Consider the following 23,040-nt stretch of genomic DNA (forward strand, 5'->3'; position numbering starts at 1 on the left):
AAAGCATTAGAGGAAGAAATTACACAAAAGGAAAGGATTTTATTGTCTCGTTAGTTGATATCCCTGGATGAACCAAATGGCACAGTGTGAGACTGTTCACAGTCAAACAAAGACCGGCAGCCTCGGTCTGTCCTTAGGTCAATAACCCCTTCCTCCAACCCTTCCATTGGCAGAAGGAGATGAGGTAATTTCAGAGACACTCAACTGGACCTCTGGCTTGGTCCCTCCTGAAAGGACCTGGTTAAACTTGGTATAATTTGAGGCAAAATGCAAAATTAAATTGGCGTTCCTAATCTTCCTGTTTGGGCCTCCTCCTGGGAGTATTTGGGCTGGTCATACATTCCAGGAGGGAGCCGCAGCTCAGCTGCAGCTACAGCTGCCCTGGACAAGCCTCGTTGGTTACCGCCTCCTGGGTTGGGGAAGGACAGAGGCTGTGGGGTTTCCTCTAGGGCCCCCAAGTGACCTCACCCTCACCCCTACACCACTGACTTCATAGTCCAAGACCTTGGCCAAAAGCCCAGGCCATGTGAGGGTCCAGTGAGATGAGGTTGGGGGGTAGGGCTGTATTCCAGACCTAGCCCCGCCCCCAGAAGCCAGAAGTAGTGCTGTAAGCCCTGAAATTTAAGAGCTGTGAAAGGCACTAGTGGCTGTGGCATTTGCTCTTTAAAGGGTAAAAACTCATAGGAAGTAAGGGTTTGTTTTTCCTTCTCCTTTGGCAATTCCATTAGGGAATCCCAGCGGGTGTGGGATGATAGTATGTCTTCCAGCCAGAACGAGCAATCTCAGTAACTCTGTGGAATGGAACTGGTCACGCCTCTCTAATGCAAGCTGCTTTATGTCACATTTAAAGGAAGTTTTTAATACTCTTCAAAAATCTACCAAAAGGAGATTACAGCGCAGGAAGTTCCCATCAAACGACCTTACTTCTCAGCATGGTAAATATTCAGGATACACAAAGTCCGAGGATAGATATCAGAAGTAAGAGATACACAAAAGAAGTCTGCTTAAAAGCTAACAGTAAAAAGATGTCAGGATTGATCTCACCCAAATCTAAGTAACTGTGGTCTAGGTAACCCTCGGGATAAACGCTTCGGATGTCCATCCTTTAACCAGGATGAGCTCATGGCCAGCCGCCTATAGTGTGTGCACAGTACGCCCCAGGGGCAGACCCTCGGCTGGCTCTTTGTTGTTCTGTGGGCACTTCGTATGTGTGTCTCCAGCTTCTCGTGACATCTGGTGAGCTACTTCTTTGGAGGTGGGACATTTTCTTCGAAGTAGCCCTGGTTGACGACATTCCCCGCAGGAAAGTATCTGGCCACCACAAAGGAGGAGCCGTCGCTCGCCGATGCCTTCCCCACGCCTATCTTCTTTGTATTCTTCCACACCATGGCCGTGAAATGTCCTGTGGGAAGGCAAGGGAGGCGCAATGAGCGGTGAGCCGAACCCTGAAGAGGATGCTTAGGGACCCTCAAACCCTGCATGCTCTTGTCCGGCTCAGATAATTAGATACTCGCCCGGTCATGAAGAAGAAACAAAGCACACGGCTGCACATGTCAATCAATCCCACAGACCTCAGCTACCTCAGCACTTGCTCACAGTCTCGCTGAGGTCACGGCAAAGCACAGTGGTCCCAGTACCTGTGACCTCAGCTTCTGGGCACCAGCCCTCAGGGGCGCCCCCCCACAAACTGAACTTTTTGTGTTTTAGTTTTTTTTGATTTCATTTTATGTGTATGAATGTTTAGCGTGCTTATATATGGTCACCCAGGAAGTCAGAAGAGAGTGCCAGACCGCTTGGAATCAGGGTTTTGAATGGTTGTGAACCACCATGTGGGCGCTGGGAACTGAACTCTGGCCTCTGCAACAGCAGCAGATGCTCTCACTCTCCAGACCCTCAGACTGAACTCCTGAAGTTCTCTGTTATTTTCTGATGGTCTTTTTCCCCCCTGTGTCTTCCTTGACCTCTCAGGAACATACATACAGTTCGTGTCCCTTCTTTTCAAAGCTTCCTCCCTCACTGAGTGCCAGGACACCCATCTCTTAGCAGCCCTCCCGTCTCCATCTTGGTCATGCAGCCTCTTCAGCCTCAATCCAGGCACTCTCTCCTTTCCCTCCTATACTCTGCCCTTCTCGCAGTTTCCTCTTTCCCTGATTTCCCCGGTTCAGTCCTCCGCGCTCTGCTCCTGACACAATCACCACGCACTTCCACTTGGATGACACACGGATGCAATCTATCCAGATCTCACTCTCGATTTTGGTCCCCCAGACTTGCTCCTCTGCTGACTTCCCATCGGTATCAACAGCATCTTTGCGCATAGCTGAGGGATGAGCCTGCATCCTTTCCTCTCCTGGATTCCTCACAACCACCTACCGCTAATCCCCAAGGAATGCGACTCTAAAACCTAGCTCCACTATATTCTTCCAAAACCTTGGCTTCATTCGTAGCTTTCTGTCTTGGAATGAAGCAACATCTCCTGACTGCTCTTGGCTCCACTTCCGACCTCTTTCATTCATTTGTCACTGTGAGAATGGGAAATCTCACTGCGAATGAAAGGGAAAGATAGTTAGATCACCCTGAGACACAAGTCGTATCCATTTAACTTCCTCAAGTCAAAATCTTACACTCCTAGCTGCACCTGGATTGAAAGCTAATACTTTGGCCTCCTTCCTTCCTTTCCCTGGACACAGTAAGCTGCTTCCTATTGAGAAAGCCCCATGGGAATGAACCCTTGTTCAAATCAGCCTACGCGAGGATATTTTTCCCCCCAGTACTGGGAATTGAACCCAAGACTATAAATGCCAGTAAGCACTCTATCATGGTAGACTTCAGCCCTTGGGAGCTCTCCTACTGAGTAACAGTTTCTCTTCCCTGAGATCTGAATAGATGTCATTTATTTAAATAAGCCTTTCTCAATCACCCTTTCATTTGCCAGACATCTCCCTCTCTACCCCGACCCACACCCTGTCTTTACCCTTCTCCATTCCCATTGGCTCCTTCATCCATGACACCCACATGGCAAAGAACAAGCTTTATTTTTTGTTTTTGTTTTGTGGAGTTGGAGTTTATTAAAGACATTTAAGTTAGGCTCAGACATGAAGGTTGAGTGGAAAAGGGAGGTGCCTAGAAGAAATCAAGGCTTACTCAAGAGTGTGGGCTTCTAAAAGGGAAAGTCAGAGAAAGGAAGGCAGGCATAGCCAAGCATGGCCATAGCTCTCCGTGGGAGTCACAGTTCATTGGCTGTGCTGGAGAGAGAGGAAACATTACACTCTGAGTGAGGGTCAGGAAAGCAGGCTTGGCACTGAAACTGCCAGCAACTGCCAAGGTTCCCCTCCCCCCCTTTTTTTTAAGATAGGGTCTCTGTATCTCAGGGAAGCTTCATATTCAATATGTAGGCAAGAATGATCTTGACCTTCTGATCATCCAGTCTCCCCTCTTGTATTACAGCATGTGTCCACACACCAGCTTCCATACAGTGCTAGGGACTGAACCCAGGACCTCCAGTGTCACACACTCAGCTTGTGTGGAGCTGGGGATGGAACCCAGGACCTCCAGTGTTACACACTCAGCTTGTGTGGAGCTGGGGATCGAACCCAGGACCTCCAGTGTCACACACTCAGCTTGTGTGGAGCTGGGGATCGAACCCAGGACCTCCAGTGTTACACACTCAGCTTGTGTGGAGCTGGGGATCGAACCCAGGACCTCCAGTGTCACACACTCAGCTTGTGTGGAGCTGGGGATTGAACCCAGGACCTCCTGTGTTTCACGCCCAGCTTGTGTGGATTTGAGGGACAATCTTTGTCTGCTGTAAGTATGTATTACTCTCATTGGTTAATAAAGAAGCTGACTGGGCAACAGCTGAACAGGATAAGGGAAGGCAGAAGGGCCAAACTGAGAATGCTGGAAACAGAAAGGGCAGAGCTGGGAGTCGAGAACAGACAGAGAGAAGCAAGATAGTAAGATGGACACGCAGAAAAGGTACCAAGTCACATGTCAAAGCATAGATAAGAAACATGGGTTCATTTAAATGTAAGTGTTAACTAGTAATACGCCTGAGCTATTGGGTGAGCATTTATAATTAATATAGAGCCTCCATGTTGGTTATTTGGGAACTGGCAGGCAGAAAAGAAAAGTCTGCCTACCCACTGATTTCTATTCTTACTTATTCCTTGGCCTTCACTGGCTTTGAAGTCAAAGATTGGGGCTGTCTTCCTATCACTGTGCCTAGTTCATGCTTAAATATATAAATATATATAAAATTAAATTTGTCGTCAGGCCTAGTGGCACACCTTTAATCCCAGCACTCAGTAGGCAAAGGAAGGTGGATCTCTGAGTTTGAGGTCAGCCTGATCTACAGAGTAAGTTGTTCCAGGACAGCCAAGGCTACACAGAGAAACCCTGTCTTGAAAAACAAAAGCAAAAAAAAAAAAATTCATTTATCTGTGTGTGCATGTGTGTGTATGTGTGTGAGTGTGTGTGTGTGCGAGTGTGTATGCGTGTGTGTGTGTGCGTGTGTTGGGGGGCACAAGCATGCCTCGCAGCACACGTGAAGGAGGTCAGAGAACGCCTCTAGGAGTCAGTTCTCTCCTACCTAAACTTAGGCTGGCATCTAAACCCAGGCAATGACTCTGAGCCATCTCATGGGCCCATAATTTTTAAATTTTGAAACTTCAGCACTTAGGGCAGAGGCAGGAAGATGGTGAGCTCCAGGTCATTCCAGAGTACCTGGTAAATTCAAGTTTCCTTAAGCCATACAAAGAAATCCTATCTCAAAGATTACTTTTTTTTTTTAAAGCAAAAGAAAAGTTGCCTAGGTCAGATGCAAAATCTTTACTTATCTTTGAATTTGTATTATTTGTATTGCCCTCAGCTCTAGAAAGTCTGGTTTTCAGCTCTGAGGAGAGCGCCCCTTCTGTCCTGGACACCCTTGGTTGTTCTGTTGTGGTTAACAGCTCCAGGCACTGGGCAGCCCTGCCAGGCAATCCTGCTTCTCTGGCTGCCTCTTAGCCAGGGCTCAAGCCCTTTCTCCCACAGGCTACTCTAAAGTGACCACAGGCTTTGGCCATCGACCATCTTTCTCTCTGTTTCCCAGAGAAGAAGAAAACTTCCATCATCCACTGGTTGCCAAGCAACTAGCAAGGGACAGAAAGTGTGCATCAGTGGCTAGATGCCCGTGGCAGCTTCTTCGTAAGGGAGGACACTGAGCAATCTTCTCTGTGGAGATTTCCGTTGGCACAGATAATCCCATTATGGTATTTACAGATGAATTAAGAGACACAACTTCCTTAGCAACGTCAGATACATACTGGTTTCTAACGCTAAGGGCCAGCAACAGTTCCTTTTTCTTTTCTTCTTTGTCTCCACCCCTTAAAGAGATCACATCCTCTTTCCAGCTGAGGACCGAAACTTCCTAGAATATGTATGCCTTTGAAAACCCACACTGAACCTATTACAGCATATCCTTGCAAAGAAACAATGTGTGAAGGCAAGAAGGAATGAGACGACCCTTTCACTGCTCTGACAGTGCAAAAGAGGACACACACACACAACTCAGGAAAACTTGCACAAGAAACCAGAAACTTAAATGGCATTCAGATGCCATGCCAGGTCAGACCAGACCTCATTTAGAATAAACGAATCTACTCACTTAACCAGGACAGAACAAAGTAACTAAGAATGTTTTTTTTTTCCATGCAGCACATAGCAGGGACCAGTGAGTAGGTGTTATCAGGGAAGGCTGCTGGGGGGGAGGGGCTGTCAGTCCAAGCAGACTGCAAGGTATCTCACAGGCCTTTCGCCTACGTGAACTTAGGTCAGGGAATCCCAAAACACAAGCAAGGAGAAGCCAGGAACTGAGAGATTTGGGCAGGATGCACCTGACAAGCCTCAAGGTTCCTGAAGCCTCAGTTCTATAACACCGAGCGATGCCCTACCAGCGGCTCAAGTGTCATTTGTCCCCAGTATGGCACAGACACTGTCTCTTGGTGTAGGAGCCACAGAAGAGGCACCAGGTAAGACCGGAAGACTTGAGGAGACCTCTTTGTAGGTCTCAGTCTTCTCCTTGGCTAAATGGGCAGAAAAGGCCCTGTTTTCTGCCATCTTGGAGGCTGGCGCGGCTGTGGATACAATCAGTAAACATCAAGCAGCGGCACACGCAGCTCCGAGATCCAGCATGTGTCTGGTTGCTCAAGAACCTCACTCATGGGGAAAGCAAGCGAGGAAATAAAGTATCTGGACATTATCTATATCCTTAACACTGCTCCCTCCTCTTCATTCAGTGACAGGGTCATTGTTATCTGAAGCTTCCTGCTGCTCAGCCTGACAACTTTGGAAGGGGGTGGGGGTGCCAACTGAACAAGAAACTGTCCCAGGTCTGCACCTAGAGTTGCAAGAACCCTTCCTGGACAGGGTGAGCAGTAAGCCACAGGAAACAGCGAGAACATGTCATTTCCTGCTTCTGAAGAAACTTTCCAGGGGATGGGAGGCCCCAAGTGGCTCTACCCTTATGTAGGTGGGATGGTGGGGTTGGGGTGGGGAGGGAACCCCTCCCCCTTTCAGTTTCTCTGGTGCTTTGAATCATATACACATTCTTCTAACCCTGTCTGGGGGCCCAAGAAGGGTATGAATCACTTCTTAGGAAAAGTGGGGAGGCGGGGGTGGGGCAGTGAGGCCTGCAAATGAGGCAGAAGGACCTCAAAAACCAGAAGAGCTGCCCAGACGTTAATAAGATAAATGTTTACTGCTCAAGGCTGGGGAAGTGGCCCATCCTAAGCACTGGCGCAAAAAGCTTGCCTAGGGTGGGGGTGGGAGCTCATTGGCTGGGCCTTCAAGTTGCTGCGCTCAGATTCAGTGAGAAACCCTATCTCAAAAGCTAAGGTGGAGAGCAACCGAGGAAGACCTTAGACAGCAACCTTTTCACACACATTTGCATCTTACACACTTATGCGCACACACACGTATCTGCAAACACACACACACACACATACACACACACGTGTTTACTGCTCGCCCTAAAAAGGGCTATAACAAAGGTGGTCTCCGGTTCTGCATCACCAATTCCCAGAAGCACCTGGGAGACCACCACCAGAACTGACTCAAGTTCACACCCTAAATGGCAGAGCTAGGAAGAGCCAAGCTTTCCTGAATCTTAGGCTCACCTGAACCACAGCCTAGAATGCAAGAGGAAGGAAAACCCCCTAGTACCATGAGGTGTGGAGAACAGGCAGGAAGAGGAGGGAGGTGTGAAGGAGGAAAGGTGAAGAGTGGCCTGACCCTTTCCTGACTGCCTACAGGGAGCCACAGCAGTGCAACCAAGAGAGCAGCTGAGGCGGAAGAAACACCAGGATAACCAGTCAGTCAGATGTGCTCAGATACTAGTTCAAGAAAGAAGCAGCCAGCTCAAATCTAGACTCCAGAGAACACGCTGTAGTGAGGAGAACACATCTCAGTAAGGAGAACACACTGCAGTGAGGAGAACACGCTGCAGTGAGGGGAACACACTGCAGTGAGGAGAACACGCTGCAGTGAGGGGAACACACTGCAGTGAGGGGGAACACACTGCAGTGAGGGAAACACACTGCAGTAAGGAAAACACACTGCAGTGAGGGGAACACGCTGCAGTGAGGGAAATACAGTGCAGTGAGGGGAACACACTACAGTGAGAACACGCTGCAGTGAGGGGAACACACTACAGTGAGAACACGCTGCAGTGAGGGGAACACACTACAGTGAGAACACGCTGCAGTGAGGAAAACACATCTCAGTAAGGAGAACACACTGCAGTGAGGAGAACATGCTGCAGTGAGGGAAACACACTGCAGTGAGGGGAACATGCTGCAGTGAGGGGAACACACTACAGTGAGAACACGCTGCAGTGAGGAGTACACGCTGCAGTGAGGGGAACACGCTGCAGTGAGAACACACTGAACTTTGAGCTGACTGGGGATGTAATGGAGGGCGCAGGATCAGCATCCTGGGTACCCCCAGATGAAGAAAGGGTAAGGTGTGGGATGATGGTGGGGTGGGGTGAGGTGGACAGGTGCTGGGGAAAGGAGGCTTTGGTTTCTGGGCAGCTCAGCTGGAGAAACATGACTGAGCCAACGCAGGAGGGAAAAAGCGAACCTTCTGAAGACACTGGTCAGCCCAGGCGCCATTGCCACTCACCGGTCCCTGAGGTGAAGCCAGGCTGCTGGAAGTTGTAGTTCTTGATTTCACTGTACCACCGATCAGCCACTTCCTTTCCTGGACAGAAAAGGCACACGTGAACTAAATCATGGAGTCTACACACCCGCTCCATCTTCTCCCACAGACCCCAAACCACCCAGATGTCTGTTGGCGCACTGATGAAGTAACTAACGCATGAGGGTTACTCCCGCAGACTCCTGGGGACTCGTGATGAAGACAGAACCTTTGTTGGGATGAGCACTGGCCCGGGGTTAAGCCGTGGTCCCCAGATAAGGAAGCCTACATTCTGCCACTGATCCGCCGCGGCATTCTAGGCAGGGCCTTTTCTGCTCTGGGCCTCTACAATAAAAAGGTTGAACCCAGCATATCTTGAGGGCCTTCTAGCAATGGTCTGAACTTCTAGGAGGCATCCTCATTCCACCCGGGGTCTGTTTCTAAAATAGGAACTGAGTAAAAGCAGTTGAGCCTGTAGGCCAAAGGTAGTCACTGTCACCAGAAAGGCCTCATCTCGAGCATCCACTGTCAGCCATGGCGTGAGGCGGCATTTCCCAGGGATCTGTAGATCCCAGTGCCGCCGTTCCAACTCAGGACACAGGAGTCAAGATGGGTCGCCCTAGGACCTTGTTACAACTTAGAGTCTGATTAAAGCAGGTCCTAGAGGACCGTGATTCTTCATCTCTACCAAGTTCCCTACTGTGGCTGCTAGTCCATGAAGTACATATCAGCCATGCCTGGGGACCATTGAAAGGAAGCTGAGGCACAGGGCCTTCTTTGGCTCTATTGGTTCTGGAGGAGAGACCCACGGATTGGAAAAAATGTAAAAGCTCTCCTGAGACTCTCCTGAGTAACCAGGAGACATCAACTCAAACCTCTTTGTGTAGAAATGGGAAAGCTAGGGCCAGAGAGATCCAACACAGGCCAGGCTAGAACAGCGTCCTTAGGGCCCAATAAGGAGAGGCAGCAGCCCTGGGCCCCTAGTCTGCTGACTGAGGGGGAGGCGGAGAGACCCCATCATCAGCTGCCTTTCAGGCATATAGCTCTTGGGGAAAGAGAGGGGGGGGCTGATGTGTTAGGAAACCAGGCAGCCTGGGGGATCCCTTGGGAGCTCTGGGGAATGTGAGGCTTGGGAGAAGAGGAATCTTTTTCTCCCGGGGTTTGGAGAAAGCTCAGGGATTGTGACATATCTATTTTTCCTAAAAAGCTACTTCAGAGTTATAGGAAAAAGAGACTCAAGAATGCTTGCTGAGTGGGGTGGGGTCATTCCCTCCCAGGCTCAGGGCAGAAAAATCATCTTTTTATTCTTCATTTTATTTTTTTAAAGAAAAGAAAAATGCTCAATTCTTTTCTTTTCTTTTTTTTCTATGATAAGAGCAATATACCTACAGCGTAAAAAAATAATTTAGAAACAATCAAGGTTGCTCCAGGGCCCACAGAACCAGGCTGCCAATGGATATAGTGCTGCGGTCTCCGGCACCCACGCATCTGAACTGCAGTCTGACTCCTCTGTTCCCGGCTCCCAGCTTCCTGGCTCCCAGCCAGCCACTGAGGTCAGCCCTGGAGCAGATGCTGAGAATTCAGGGCCTCCTCTCCCTTCCTGGGCCTGTGGCCACGCCATCACTGAGCCACGAAGGGCATAGTGTCATCCCGGGTCCAGATGGACGGAGAGAAGAGTCAAGGGTGTCCTACCTGTCTGGTCGTAGGATGCCCACGCAAGGTTCTCCCCACACTGGCCACGACTGGACTCTGGGCTGTGCTTGAGGATTCTTGTGCTGGCCAGGGCCTCTGAATACCTGCATAACATGTCTCCTCAGAGCAGGCCCAACCTAGGGACCCTCCACCCCAACTTAGGACCCTCCACCCCGATCCAGTGTCTGAGTTTTGATCTAGTATGACTGAGCCGCCTTCCCTGTCTGGGTTCCCAGAGGGATAGCGGAAACACCGCCCCCGTGCCTGGGCCTCCAACAATCCCATTTTCAGAAGAGCACACTGACACTTAGGAGTAGAGGGAACCTGCCCGAGCTGGCAGCAGAGTGGTCCTTAAGCCTGGCTGTACGGGAACTCCAACCACATCCCTTCAACCACCCAGGACCCCTTTATGAGTGCAGAAGCATCTCCATGAAGGGCTAGCGCCCGATTTGGGCTGGAGACTCACTGCTGGGCTTCTTGGTTGAGCTTCTTGCAAAGCTTCAGTGGGGGCACACCGTGCTGAGCCCGGTACTCGTTGTGGGCCTTCAGGACCTCGTTATTGAACTGTTTGGAAGCTAGAAGGACAGAAGGATGGAGAACCTTCAGTGCAGAGGGAAGACCCTCTGAAGGTACATAGGCATGCTTCAGGACACACAGAGACTGCCTGCCTCTTCTCCATCCTGGTCACACGGCCCTGTTCCACACCAGTATTCATCTTGTCTCTACACTCCTGTCACCCTCCCTGTCTCTGCAGATCTCTGATCTGCAAATTATGTAGGATCTTCTGGGCCACGTTGGGGATGTGAATCTTTATCTGAGGCAACGGGAGACAACTAAGCTGAAGCAGGGACAGTGTTTCTGAAAGATGTTCTTGGTGCTGAGGAAGGTAGAGAGCTGGTCAGACATCTAAGAGACAATGTCTGAAGGTGGCGGCAAACCTCAGACTAGGCCAGTAGAATCTGGGAAGGGCTGGCGTTGGGAGCTTAGGGAAGAATATCTTAGCTAGAGTGGATGGTACCATGTTGGATCAGTAAAAGCAAAAGATGAGGGGAAGGGAGAGGGAAGGAAGGAGAGAATAAGGACAGAGAGAGAGAAAGAGAGAGGGAAGGAGGGAGGGAGGAAGGGAGGGAGAGAGGGAGAGAGAGAGAGAGAGAGAGAGAGAGAGAGAGAGAGAGAGAGAGTCAAATAAAGCCAGATAAAGAGGGAGGACCAAAGCCGGGCAGTGGTGGCACACGCCTTTAATCCCAGCACTCGGGAGGCAGAGGCAGACGGATCTCTGGGAGTTTGAGGCCAGCCTGCTCTACAAGAGCTAGTTCCAGGACAGGCACCAAAGCTACAGAGAAACCCTGTCTCGAAAAACCAATAAATAAATAAATAAATAAATAAATAAATAAATAAATAAAAGAGGGAGGACCAAATAAAGCATCATTGAGGGATGGAGGAGAGGAGAGTATAGAAAAGGACTCCATGGTGACGGGAAGAGAGGGTGTGATCTGCTGTGTGACGCTTCAGTGGGGAAAGAGCCTGTGCCCAACTGAATGATAAATTTAGTAAAGACAAGACCAGAGGGCTGAGGTTGGGGACATAGGGGATGGATGAAGAGCAAGAGTGGACGAAACCCATACTGCTTCAGATCTGAAACAACCCCATCCTTCTAGTATCTTTTATCTATTCAATACTTGTCCCAAACCGTCCATCCGTCCCACCAGCCAATCACCTTTCACCAAACGTCCATCTGCTTTGCATCCACATCCCATGTCATGCACCCACTCATTTTCCATTTCCAGCACGTACCCTTCCACCAAGTCATCATTGTTGAGCAACCACATCCACCCACCCAAGTCCTGACCATCAGTTCAGACCGACTCTAGTCTACACGTCTGCTCCCTGAGCACTGTCCCACGTGATGCCAAACCCGGTCCTCCAAAGCTCACACAGAGAAGGTCCTGTGAGCAGAGAATAGTAAAGGTGCAAGAGGGGCCTGGAGCAAGGGGCCAGGATAAGATCACAGGCCTTAGGAACCTAGGCATCCACCCCTCTCTATAGACATGGGGTACCCATAGGACTGTGAGCGAGATCAGACTGGCCCATCTGCCAGGAGCCTGTCTTTTGGCGGTGGTAGGAAAGGCGCAACCACAGTCATGAAGGAAGTCCTGGGGCCAACTGCAGGCAGGAGGGAGGAAGAAATGCCGCTCGCGGTTGGTGGCCGCCCTGTCCTCGGACTTTCTGACAAACTACAGAGGAAGTAGACCGCCCTTGGGGGCTGTAGGGCCCAGCAAGATTGTATAGGTGATCCAGTCTCAGAACATATGGTGGAGCAGAGTTAGAAGGGCTCTGAACTGATTTGTGAGGTTTGGGGTAACAGATGGCGAAGTGAACAGAGGTAAACGTGGAAATAATGACTCAGCTTAACGCAGAGGGTGGAGTCACAACCAAAAACCCTCACGTCCTGGTGGCCAGAGAAGGTCCACACCCTTGTGTTAGGAAAGACAGACTTCAGGTCTCCTGAGGTGGGAGGAAGCAGGTGGTGTTTAGTTGAGTGTTGAGTTTCCAAGGTGAAGGACCCTGGAGCTGCTTGACAGCTGTGTGATCTCATTTGACAATGGGGCATCTCAAAGAAGAGTTTCGGTTTGGCATGCTGATGTGGGACCGGGGACATCAAATCAGTCTTTCAAAGACCATGGGAACAGGGAATAATGAGAACAAGAGCAACTCCTGGGCACAAGTCACAAGTTTGGTCTTTTTTACTGAGCTAGGGAACCAGCAGGATAATGTGGTAACCATGGCTCCTAGGCCACGGGTGCTCCGCCCTGCCTTGCACAAGTGGGGTCTTGTGAGAGTAAGCACACACTGGGATCAGACTGGAAGACTGTGGTGGTGGTGGGGGGGGGGCGGAGTTCTCTGGGGAATTCTGGGGTCCTACAGGAGAAAGCTGGAGCTGGCAGGCAGGAAGGGCAGGATGTCAGCCAGGAATAAGAAGGTCCTTTCTCCCAGTCAGAAAGTTCCTGGAGCTTTAGGGGAACGAGCCTGTGCTCTGGCAGCCCCGACAAATGGGGGTTCACCCTGTCCTCCGTACTCTGAAACAGCCGTCCCTGTCCTTACTATTCCAAGATAAATAACAGTGGAAAGCAGAGAAAGGTGACAATGTGGACACAGTGAGTGGAGGAACAAAAGACCCAGTGACCCCCATCCCCCCTCTCCATCTGGGGAGACCCGACACAAGGTCTGGGTTTAAATAGCAGGCAAATTGTGAATAAGGAAGCCATTCTCCTTAAGGTTGGCCCCACGCAGCAAGCCTTCTTTCAAGCAGCCAGTGCTCCTGGAAGTCTCCTCCTGGAAGGCAAGTCCCTCCCCATGGCTGGCACTGGGGTTGCAGCCTTATCCTTCCCCCCCAGCATGAGCCTCCTGGGGCCATTCCAATTCCTTGGTTCCATGGTGCCAATAGTTTGATATCTGAAGTCTGCATCTCTCTTTAGAAATATGTGCCTTTGCTGGACTGGCATAAAGCTTTCTGGGGATTGGACAGGGCTTCCTCCCAGAAGGTAGCAAGCTACCACTGGGCCCATGCAAGCCAGTTTGTCTCCGTTCCTTGTAGGATTCCATCAGGTGCTGGAGAGGAAGGTGAGGAACGGGCCTGTGACTTAGAGGAGTTTAGACAGGGTTATAAAAAGGCATGTATGAGCTACGCGGTCACACTGAGAAAGGCCCCTATCTGAATGATAGGCACAGCCAGGGCCATCCTGAACTAGTTCCCACGACTCAAATAGGCCAGAGAAGGTCTGCTGGGACACCGTGAGGGACACTTGAGACTTGGTGACACGTGCAGTGTCACAAGAACTCTCTGGAAAGATTGTTCCAGGTTCAGGAGGCGGGAGGAGGAGGCCAAAGGTGCAGAAAGGGCCAGGCTATGACAGGACCCAGGAGAAAGAGCACCGATTTAAAGCAGCTTGTGGGCTGGGGTCAGTCTGCACTGGACCCCATAGCGCTGAAGGCCCTGCAGGCTTTTCGTCAGAGACAAGTGTGACTTCTAAAAACTAGGTCACTGTATTCCCAGAATGGAGGAAGTTCAAGGAGACAAAAGTGAAAGTTCCTGAACCAACACAAGATTAGTGCCAGAAGCTGACACCAGGCACAGGCCCCAGCAGGGTCAGGCTCCCTCAGCCGGGACTTCTGCAAGGGGTCACCAGGTCTCAACAGAGACCCACAGCTTCCCATAGCTGGAAGCCAGGGGGCCCTCCAGCCACTTAGGGCTATCTTAGGCGTCCCCTCCCACTCAGAGCAGGAGGAGAGCCCTAGGAGGCAAGTTATCAATGGTGACCACACCCAGGCCGAGGCACGCCCTACTGCTATAGAAAAACCCCAACACAGATAAAGTCAAAATAAAACCAACCACCCACAGCCAGGCAGGGTGGGCCCTCAGCTGTCCCAGGGTCGGGGGAAGGGCAGGGATCCACACTTCATTTTGTAGAAGAGCCAGAAGGAGGGACAGGCAGACCTATCTGCCCTGGGCTCTTGCTTTCTCTTGCTCATCTGCCACAGGACCTTGAAGACCTCGTTAACCTCTCACAGCCTCTTGGGGTGTCCTGACGCATTTATGACTAAACTAGAAAGAAATGCCCTTTGCAGGGACAGCAGCCTGCCCAGATTCCCTTCCTGCTCAAGGGGTACCATCAGGAGGGCTCTAGACTTGAAGGAAGGCCCTACTCTGAAGCTCTGTCCTGTAACCCATGGTCACCATGGAGTAGTGGGATGTGCCCCTCAAGCTTTAGGGGGCAGCTGAAGGAGCAGTAGGGGAAAGGAGCCCACACAGGCAGCTTCCTCCGATCTCTCGCATTTCTCAAGAGCCTCCTGGGAGAGGGGTCTGCAGGAGACTGCAGAGGCTAGAGCAGGGGCGACAGCCAGGCAGCTGTCTGCCGGAATGCAAGGCTGCACACTCTAGGTGGGGCTACTCCGCTTCCTTTTAGGGGACTGAGGAGAGTGTGGGGGGGATTCTGAGAGCCGTCCTTAGCCCCCCCCCCACCCCTGCTTTGGGCAGACAGGCTCATTCCTCAGCTTCCCCCTCCCTGACCACTGCCCTCTCCAGCCTCCCCACAAAGGGTGAGAACAGGCCCCTCCATACGCTTGACAAGAGGCTGGAAAGCAAATCGCTCCAGCCTTTGGGGGCAAAACTGGGTTTGCATCTTTAGGAAGAGTAGGAAGCAGACAATTGGAGAAAAAAACATTTTTTACAATTTTTTCTTTTTTCTTTTTCAAGACAGGATTTCTCTGTGTAGTCCTGGCTGTCCTAGAACTCACTCTGTAGACCAGGTTGGCCTCAAAATCATAGAGATTTGCCTGCTTCTGCCTCTCAAGTGCTGGGATTATAGGAGGGCACCACCACTGCTCAGCTGGGAAACAATTTTGAAAGTTCTTCCAAGCATGGAAATTTGCTGAGTGAGTGAATGAGCAAAGGAATAAGGTTCAGAGACAGTACGAGGACTAGATCCCTGCTGTATCAGACAAGAAACCGGCATCTGGGGCAGTGTACGAATGGTCTCAGGTCACTCAGACCCAGGAGGCCCTGGTTAAAGCCAGACCTAATAGCAACCCTCCCTTGCCCCTCTCTCACCCCTAATCCTTCACACTTGTGATTTATACCCAACAACCCCTTTTCCTGACGGCAGGAATAGGCTACCAGGTGTTGCTCAGCTGCCTGTGGGCCAGGAATCCATTTCTTGGAGTGATGGTCTCCTCCAGGCCGGCCTGTTTGAAAGATGCCCAAGTATACACACGGTCCTTGAATGACAGAAGCTGCCAGACTGGAGAGTGCTTGCTCAGGCTGCTCAAGTGCCAGTCCTTCCCGAGTGACAACTTTCTGTCCCCTGGGCCCCAGGCTCCCCTCTGAGTACGGGAGACGACAGCTAAGCAGGGAAACCCTTCAAATGAGGCCGGCAAGGAAATGAACAGATGAACTGGGCTGCTGGGGTTGCCCTGGCCCACATGGCCTCTTCCTGTAGTGGTCCCAGGGGCTCACTCAGAAGAAAATTCCTGGCCTTCTGCTCTGATATCCTCTGGTGTAGGGGTCCAGTGTCTGAGACACCAAGAGTCTTAGAGACGATTGGAGTACTTGTGTGGGTCTAACCAGAGTCCATTCGGGATGGGAACTGGGGTGAAGGCATGTGGTCAGTGTGCTGTGGACACACACAATTCAGAAGGCAAAGAACTAGGCTCTGCGTGCGCACACACACACACACACACACACACACACACACACACACTAGCCAGAGCTAAATTCTAATCCTAATTTGTTCACACACTGGTCCAGACATTATATGGCGAGCGCCGTGGCCTAGAGTGCTGTTGAAAAGGTCAGTAACATAGAATATCTAACTTCACTGCCTAGCATACAACAGGAGGCCAAATGATTGGCAATCACTATTATTCAAGGCAGAGGGCTATTGCAAACTTAGGTCCGAGCTCACCTGGTATACAGAGGCCCAGCAGGGAGACCAGGCCTGTGGGCAGGATTGAGAGCTTCCAGCACTGGCCCAAGCTCTCTAGGATTGAGCCTTGGCAGTTGTATGATGGCGTTAGGGGATTTCTCACACTCACCGTGAAGCTCTGGGGTGTATCTGAGTTCTGTTCCACGAGGCCAAACTGCGGCCCAATGAGGCAGGGACTCATTCCTTAGATGGTCTTTTGGGAGTCACGTAAATTTACGTAAACTCTACATAAATGGGTATCGCCGGGAGGCACCTCCCCGAAGCCTCGACTGGTGGCCTGGATCTTCAGGGTTGGGTTTGTGCAGCAGGCTCACTGGGTCTGAGTCATCCAGAGGAGTTACTTTCTCTCTGGGGACCTTAGAAGAGGCGGGCATGTGTGGCTACGAAGGACGTGGACCTGGGCTAGAGAGCTAGCCAGTGGGGGGACACCTGGCTCTACTTGCTGCAACCTGCTTCCTGCCCCGCAATCTGCATCAGCACCATTTTCGGGTGCACTCGTGCGTCTCCCCTTCCCTTCTATTCCTTGAAACTTGTCATCAAGTCTGTCCAAGATTGCCACAGGCAAGTCCATCCTTCCTCCTCTCTGGCTCCCATCCTTGCCCTAGACCACAGCTTCCCTGGCAAAGCCCGCCCCTACCCCCCACGGTCCGCACACAACTGAATGTAGGGGTGGTGAAAATTTTGGCAACAATAAAAGATTTCTGAATGTACAACTACCAAAACTCGATTCAAACTCAAGCACAAGAATGAACTTGAGGTACTTCTGATAGCTCCCAACAGATTGTGTCATTATTGCACACACAAAGCGTTCTGCTCTTATAGAACTATAATGGTAATTACAGAAAGCATAGTATTTTCCTACATCATTTCTCAGTCAAGTTAGTGTAGCTGAGGATTGTGTCCTGTTAGAATGCTTGAGTTTGAAATCTATTTATTTTTATTTACATTTTTTCAGGTCTGTGTGTCGAGGTCAGAGGACAGCTTGGGGGAGTTGACTCTCTTGCCCTGTCGTGTAGGTTACAGAGGTCAAATTCGAGTCTTCAGGCTTGGCAGCAAGCACCTTTACTCAGTGACCCATTTTGTTGGCCCTAGAATGCTTGGTTTTTTTAAAATGCTGTTGAGTTATTCACTTGAGGGTCATAAGAAGTCTCCGAAGAGCTAGTGATGTAGCGCAGTGGTGCTTGCTTGGCATGTACAAGGCCCTGGGTCCAAGCCCTCGTACCAAAAAATAAACTAAAAAAATCATTGAATGAATTTTGCCTTGAGTTAGGACAGAAGTTCCAACAATAAACTGGGCGTGTGATGTGGGATTTCCCCCTGTATGCTGTGGAACAGAGCTAGGCAGGGAAAACTAAACTGAATGCTGGGAGGAGGAAGGCAGAGTAGAGAGAGTCATTTAGTCCTGCTGGAGCCAGTAAGCCACAGCCATGTGGCGGTTCACAGATTACTAGAAATGGGTTAAATTAAGATGTAAGAGTTAGTAAATAAGAAGCTAGAGCTAATGGGCCAAGCAGTGTTTTGTATGATATAGTTTCTGTGTGATTATTTCGGGGCGTGACAACACATGCCTTTAATCCCAGCACTTCAGGAGGCAGAGGTGTGTGGATCTCTGTGAGTTTGTTGAGTCCAGCCTGGTCTACACAGCCAAGGTTACCTAGTGAGACCTTGTCTCAAATGTGTGTGTCCTAAAGAACTGTTTGAAGATAAGTTTCTTTTCTTTTAAAGCAGGGGAAACGGCTTCTGATAAAATACTTGCCAGGCAAGCGTGAGGATTGAAGTTGGGGTCCCCAGCACCCCTGCTTAGAAACGACAACAACAACACAAAGCAATGACTGGGCAAGGGGCGGCGATGCCTGTAGTCTAGAGCTAGAAAGGAGAGAGAGGAGGATCCTGGGGCCCGCTGGCTAGTCCAGCTGAGTCAGTCAGCCCCAGGTTCAGTGAGAGACCCTGCTTCTAAAGATAAGGAGGAGAGTGGCTGAAGATGACACCCACTGTCTACCTGTAGCCCTCTCTCTCTCTCACACACACACACACACACAAACACACACCCCACGTATACACTTTCACACAGAGAACATACACACATAATAAAATACATTTCTGTATGATTTATAATCAGCAAATATTTGATTCGCATACTTGTTTTACATGCCTGTATACCTGGAGTTGTATAACAGTTTATTGAGTAAAACTACTTCTTTTGCAAGTGGACAGTTTCAGAAGCCAGGCCCGAGGTGCTTGCACCACCGCTGTCTGTGGGGAGGCAATCTCTCTGCTCCCTGCCTCTAGCCTCTCCCACCCTGCTTAGTAGCACCCTGTATCCCTAAGATGACCCAGAACCTCCCAGGACCCTCTAGAATTGGCCACTTTCTTCACACTCCTTTGATGGTCCTCACAGAGGACACCTCTCTCCTGTGCCTCCCCCACCCCCCTTCATTGTCTGAATCAAGATCATTTCCCAGCTCTTACAGAAGCCCCCCCCCCTCCGCTGATTATCACAATTCAAATGAACATTCCTAAAGATTGGCTGGCCCTCTGTGCACCGGGTCCACAGCTTGGAAGGAAGGACAGGTGTTGGGGGGAGGGGACACAGAGACAGATGGGGGAGAGCAGGTAGAAGGATGACGGCACAGGTGCAGTTCTAGAAAATTGCGTCTTGGAGCAGGGGCTGGAAACAATCAATCAAAATGTATCTTAGGGGCTGGGGTAGGGGTGGGGCGGGTGGTCAGATTTTAATCCCAGCACCATAGAGGTACAGAAGCTGGTGGATCTCTGTGAATTTGAGATCAGTCTGGTCAACATAGTGAGTTTCAGGTTAGCCAGAGGTACACAATGAGACCCTGTCTTACAGCAATAATAGTAACAATAAATATCAATAAAATGAAACGGCTTTAGAGAGTCCCTGGACTGCCTCATAAGTGTAGGGAGGAAGGAGTTAACTTTTTCAAGTAGAGGTGTCAAAAGGCCTTCTCACATCTGACATCATTTGCCCAGTTTTTCATCTCGTTCTTTTAATTATGTGACATCATCCTTTCCGCCGCAAAGGATCTTGGGGGTCATATGGGCCACCCTCTTTGTACAGATGGGTAAACTGGTGCACAGAGGAAGACCTTACTTCACACCACGTAGCAAATGATTAGCAGGGCCAGCATTGCACACCAGGCCTGTCACTCAAACAGGAGGAAAAGCAGGTTAGGACCAGGTCGCGGAAGGCCATTTCCTGTGCATCTCTTGAGTCTTGGTCCTGGAGGACAGACCCAAGAAGGTACCCAGCCTTCCTCATCTGAGGCTGACAGACCATTGACTTCATTGTTCCTTTAGGACAGTGATTCTCAACCTTCCTAGTGCTGCGACCCTTTAATACAGCTCCTCATGTTGTGATGACTCCCAACTATAAACTTATTTTCATTGCTGCCTCATAACTGTAGTTTCACTCCTCTTATGAATCATAATTTAAGCATCTGTGTTTTCCAATGATCTTAGGCGACCTCTGTCCTCCCTGATGGGTCGCAACTCACAAGTTGAGAACCAGGGCTCTAGAGCCTCCTGTGAGGAAGAAACGATGTCCCAATAGATGTTCAGAAGGGATAAGTCTGGGAGAAGTAAATCTATTACCCAACACCTGTCCTTTGTCTTTGCAGGAGCGAGGACAGATGATGCAGGGTGTGAGCTGTCCCTCTGAAGGAGGAGGGTGACATTAGGGATGGGATTCCCCTCACAAGAGTTGAGCTCAGAAGAACGGGGAGAGTTTCCGGCTGGATAACTGGAGTGGTAAAGACTGGGCCGGGACACCCAGGGGAAGTAACCTGAGTGCGAGCCAGCCAGCACAGCTGTGCAGCAAAGGGGGCGGGAAGCAGGGAGTGACGGGAAAGCTGGTTTTCAGTCATTTCAATCTCACAGTCCCAGTGATGAGGATGGGCGGCGGCAGGGCAGAGATCAGAGGGGGAGCGGGTCTGCACAGCACCCAGCCTGGCGCAGAGGGCACTAAGGAGATGCTCCTAAAGAGAGCGAAAAGGACTCCCAGAGCCGCCTTAGTGGGACTGGGACCGGACTAGCCGCTTTACAGCCACGGGTGCTGTCACAGTTTGGTGACTTTTTCCAACTGTAACTTTGTCCTCACTTGGAAACAAAGCAAAGCCACGCCTTGGCAGACTCAGAGAGCTAACCCCATCAGCGCTTGGAAACCCTCCCTGACGCAATCCCTGGCTCGAAGCCAGAGGGACCCTCCATCGCTTTCCCTCTTCATTCTTTCTCTCCCCCCTGGTGGTCTTTCCGCTACCTTTGCTCCCAGGTTGAACCAGAAACAGCCGCAGCTGCGCCTTTGGGCGCTTTGCTCCGCGTGCTCTCCATTCCCACTCAGGGGTCATGCATTGCAACGAGAGCTGCGGGGACTACAGGGCATTCCCAGGGGACAGGGCCCCAGGCGGTACAGGGTGACAGCGACTGTCCCGGAGCCATCCTAGCACTCCGGCGGGCTGAACGGGCAACTCACCTGACTTGCCCATGGCCGACTGTGTGCGCTCCTCTGCTCCGCGGCGGCTGCGCTTCGCCGGGTGGTGGGTCCCAGCAGCTGGCCAGGGCCAGCAGGGGCAGGGGCGGCTTCAGCCACTCCCCCGGCGCCGCCCGGCCCCGCCTTATAAGGCAACGGCAGCTGCAGGCGGAGGCGCGGGGGGCCACCCCTAGAATTCACATTGCCTGGTGGGATTCCGCCGCTGGCTAGGGCGGTCCAGATGTGGACGCGGTGCCTCTCTCCCCGATCTGAAAGCGCGCATGAGACCTAGGGGAGCTTGAGCCTTCCTTGTGGTTCCCCATGACTCCTGTGCTACAGAGGCGTCATTAAGACTGCGGTGCTCACTGTAGCCTGGCGAGGAACCGTTCCCGCCGGTGCCACCAGGGGTCGGTACTCTCCCAGTCTCGGTCTTGAGCGACAGGCAACACCACCCCTCCCCCGAGTGTGCTTATTCCCCTCCTCTGCGACCCTGTGTTTCAACCACATCTTTCTAGGACCCTTCCGCTATGCTACCCCAGGTTGTAACTGAACACGTCCTAGCCCTCCAGCTCCAGCCGCCCCAGGAGGTGCCCACAGCTCAATTCGGACCTGTGCTCTTGACCCTCACTGCCTCTGAGACCAAGCCAAACTTCCCACCCCTGAGTCTGACTCCAGACATGGATCCCACCTCTAACTTTATCCCACGTTCTTGTCAAAACAGATTCCCCAAACGTTCCTGGTTTTGCTCACTCATCCCTCAACAGGGACGGCCGCGGACCTGACCCTCCTAACCTGTACTCTGGAGTCTGTCAATTTCTTCAGTTCTCATCAGCCCTTCCCTTCACCGCTTTTAGGACAGTACACACCTAACACGGGAGAGACTGGCTCAAGGTCTTCAGCCCTGAGAAGTACACCCAGACAAGGCACAGCCTAATACATTCCCTGTGCCAAGGAACTCTTTCTCACTGGTGGGACAGAAGATTTGGAAGCCCCTGTGGAAGACTTGTGTTCAGGCTTTTCCGTAAAGGCCTGGTGAGTTGACTCAGGGTAAGCAGCCAAACTCTAATTCTGAGTTGGATTCCTGGAACGAACACAGTGGAAAGAGGACCAATTCTTGAAAGCCATCTTCTCCTTGGGGATGGTGGCACGCCCCTCCTCCACCCCGCCATTGGCATCATCTAAACGGAGTCCAGCTAGTTAATTCAAGACACACCTTTTCTCACCATAAAAAAAAAAAATTTAAAGACTTTTAATAAATGGGGACTGAGTTGAACTGATTAACAAATTACAAGGACAGTTCTCTCTCTCTCTCTCTCTCTCTCTCTCTCTCTCTCTCTCTCTCTCTCTCTCTCTGTGTGTGCTACATATACTTTAAAATGCATTTATTTGGGGCAGGCGTGGTAGCACATGCCTTTATTCTCAGCGCTTGGGAGACAGAAGCATGCAGATCTCTGTGAGTTTAAGACCAGCCTGGTCTACATAGTGCTACCTCATCTTTAGATTTTGATTGTGTATTTTATGTTGGGTGTTTGAGTGTGGTGCATGGAAGTCAGAGAACAGCTGCTGAGAACCGGTACTTTCCTTCCACCATGTGAGCCCTGGGAGTCCGGGCTTGGCAGCAAGCGCCATTACCTGATAAGACAACTGTCTCTCCAGCCATTTTCTCTTTTCTACTCTTCTGCATTTTATTTTTTGTAGCAGGCTCTCCTGTGGCCTTGGCTGGTCTGGAGTTCCCGGTGTAGCTGAGTTTGACGTTGGAGCTCAGATCTTCCTGCTTCCACCTCCTGAGGCTGTGACTACGGGCTGTATCCCCAGCAGTACATACCCTAGGAATTAAAGTGCACTGGTTTAGGCTACTGCTGGTTTGTTCAACAGTCTCAGTGAGCAGCCCAAAGCAGCCTCACGCCACCACACTCATTCAGGTGCTGGTCACAGGTCAGGACTGTGCCACCACACCTCACCAGACTCGTATCGAGTTTAGATGTGTCCAGTAGGTCAGCCCAGAGCCACACACTGCAGCTCTGTCCATCCGATATACTTCCTGCCTCTTCGTACTTCCAAACAGGAGCACAGTGGACACTGGGGCCCATCTGACTTAGAGGGACTTGTAGTTCTGGGTAGGGAGTCCGACCCCCACTGTTCAATTCTCTGCTCCATTTTGCTGACAAATTCCCATTGAAATAATCAAAGGAGCCCAGGGGG

The 23,040-nt window shown here is 50.9% G+C and overlaps 1 protein-coding gene across 1 annotated transcript; it reads right to left on the reverse strand.

Moving 5' to 3' along the window:
- Nucleotides 1-19: 19 nt before the first annotated feature.
- Glipr2 (GLI pathogenesis related 2) lies at nucleotides 20-21,095 on the reverse strand. Its single transcript, XM_050156103.1, has 5 exons — nucleotides 20,842-21,095; nucleotides 10,334-10,442; nucleotides 9,868-9,971; nucleotides 8,161-8,238; nucleotides 20-1,402 (listed from the first exon to the last, which is right to left on the reverse strand). The coding sequence occupies exons 1-5, from the start codon at nucleotides 20,852-20,854 to the stop codon at nucleotides 1,242-1,244; spliced, it is 465 nt and encodes a 154-aa protein (XP_050012060.1). The 5' UTR covers nucleotides 20,855-21,095; the 3' UTR covers nucleotides 20-1,241.
- Nucleotides 21,096-23,040: the final 1,945 nt, after the last annotated feature.

The sequence above is a fragment of the Alexandromys fortis genome, unplaced genomic scaffold (assembly GCF_014885135.2).
Source record: "Alexandromys fortis isolate MF-2015 unplaced genomic scaffold, M_Fortis_MF-2015_v1.1 scaffold_92, whole genome shotgun sequence".
Taxonomy (NCBI): Eukaryota; Metazoa; Chordata; class Mammalia; order Rodentia; family Cricetidae; genus Alexandromys; species Alexandromys fortis.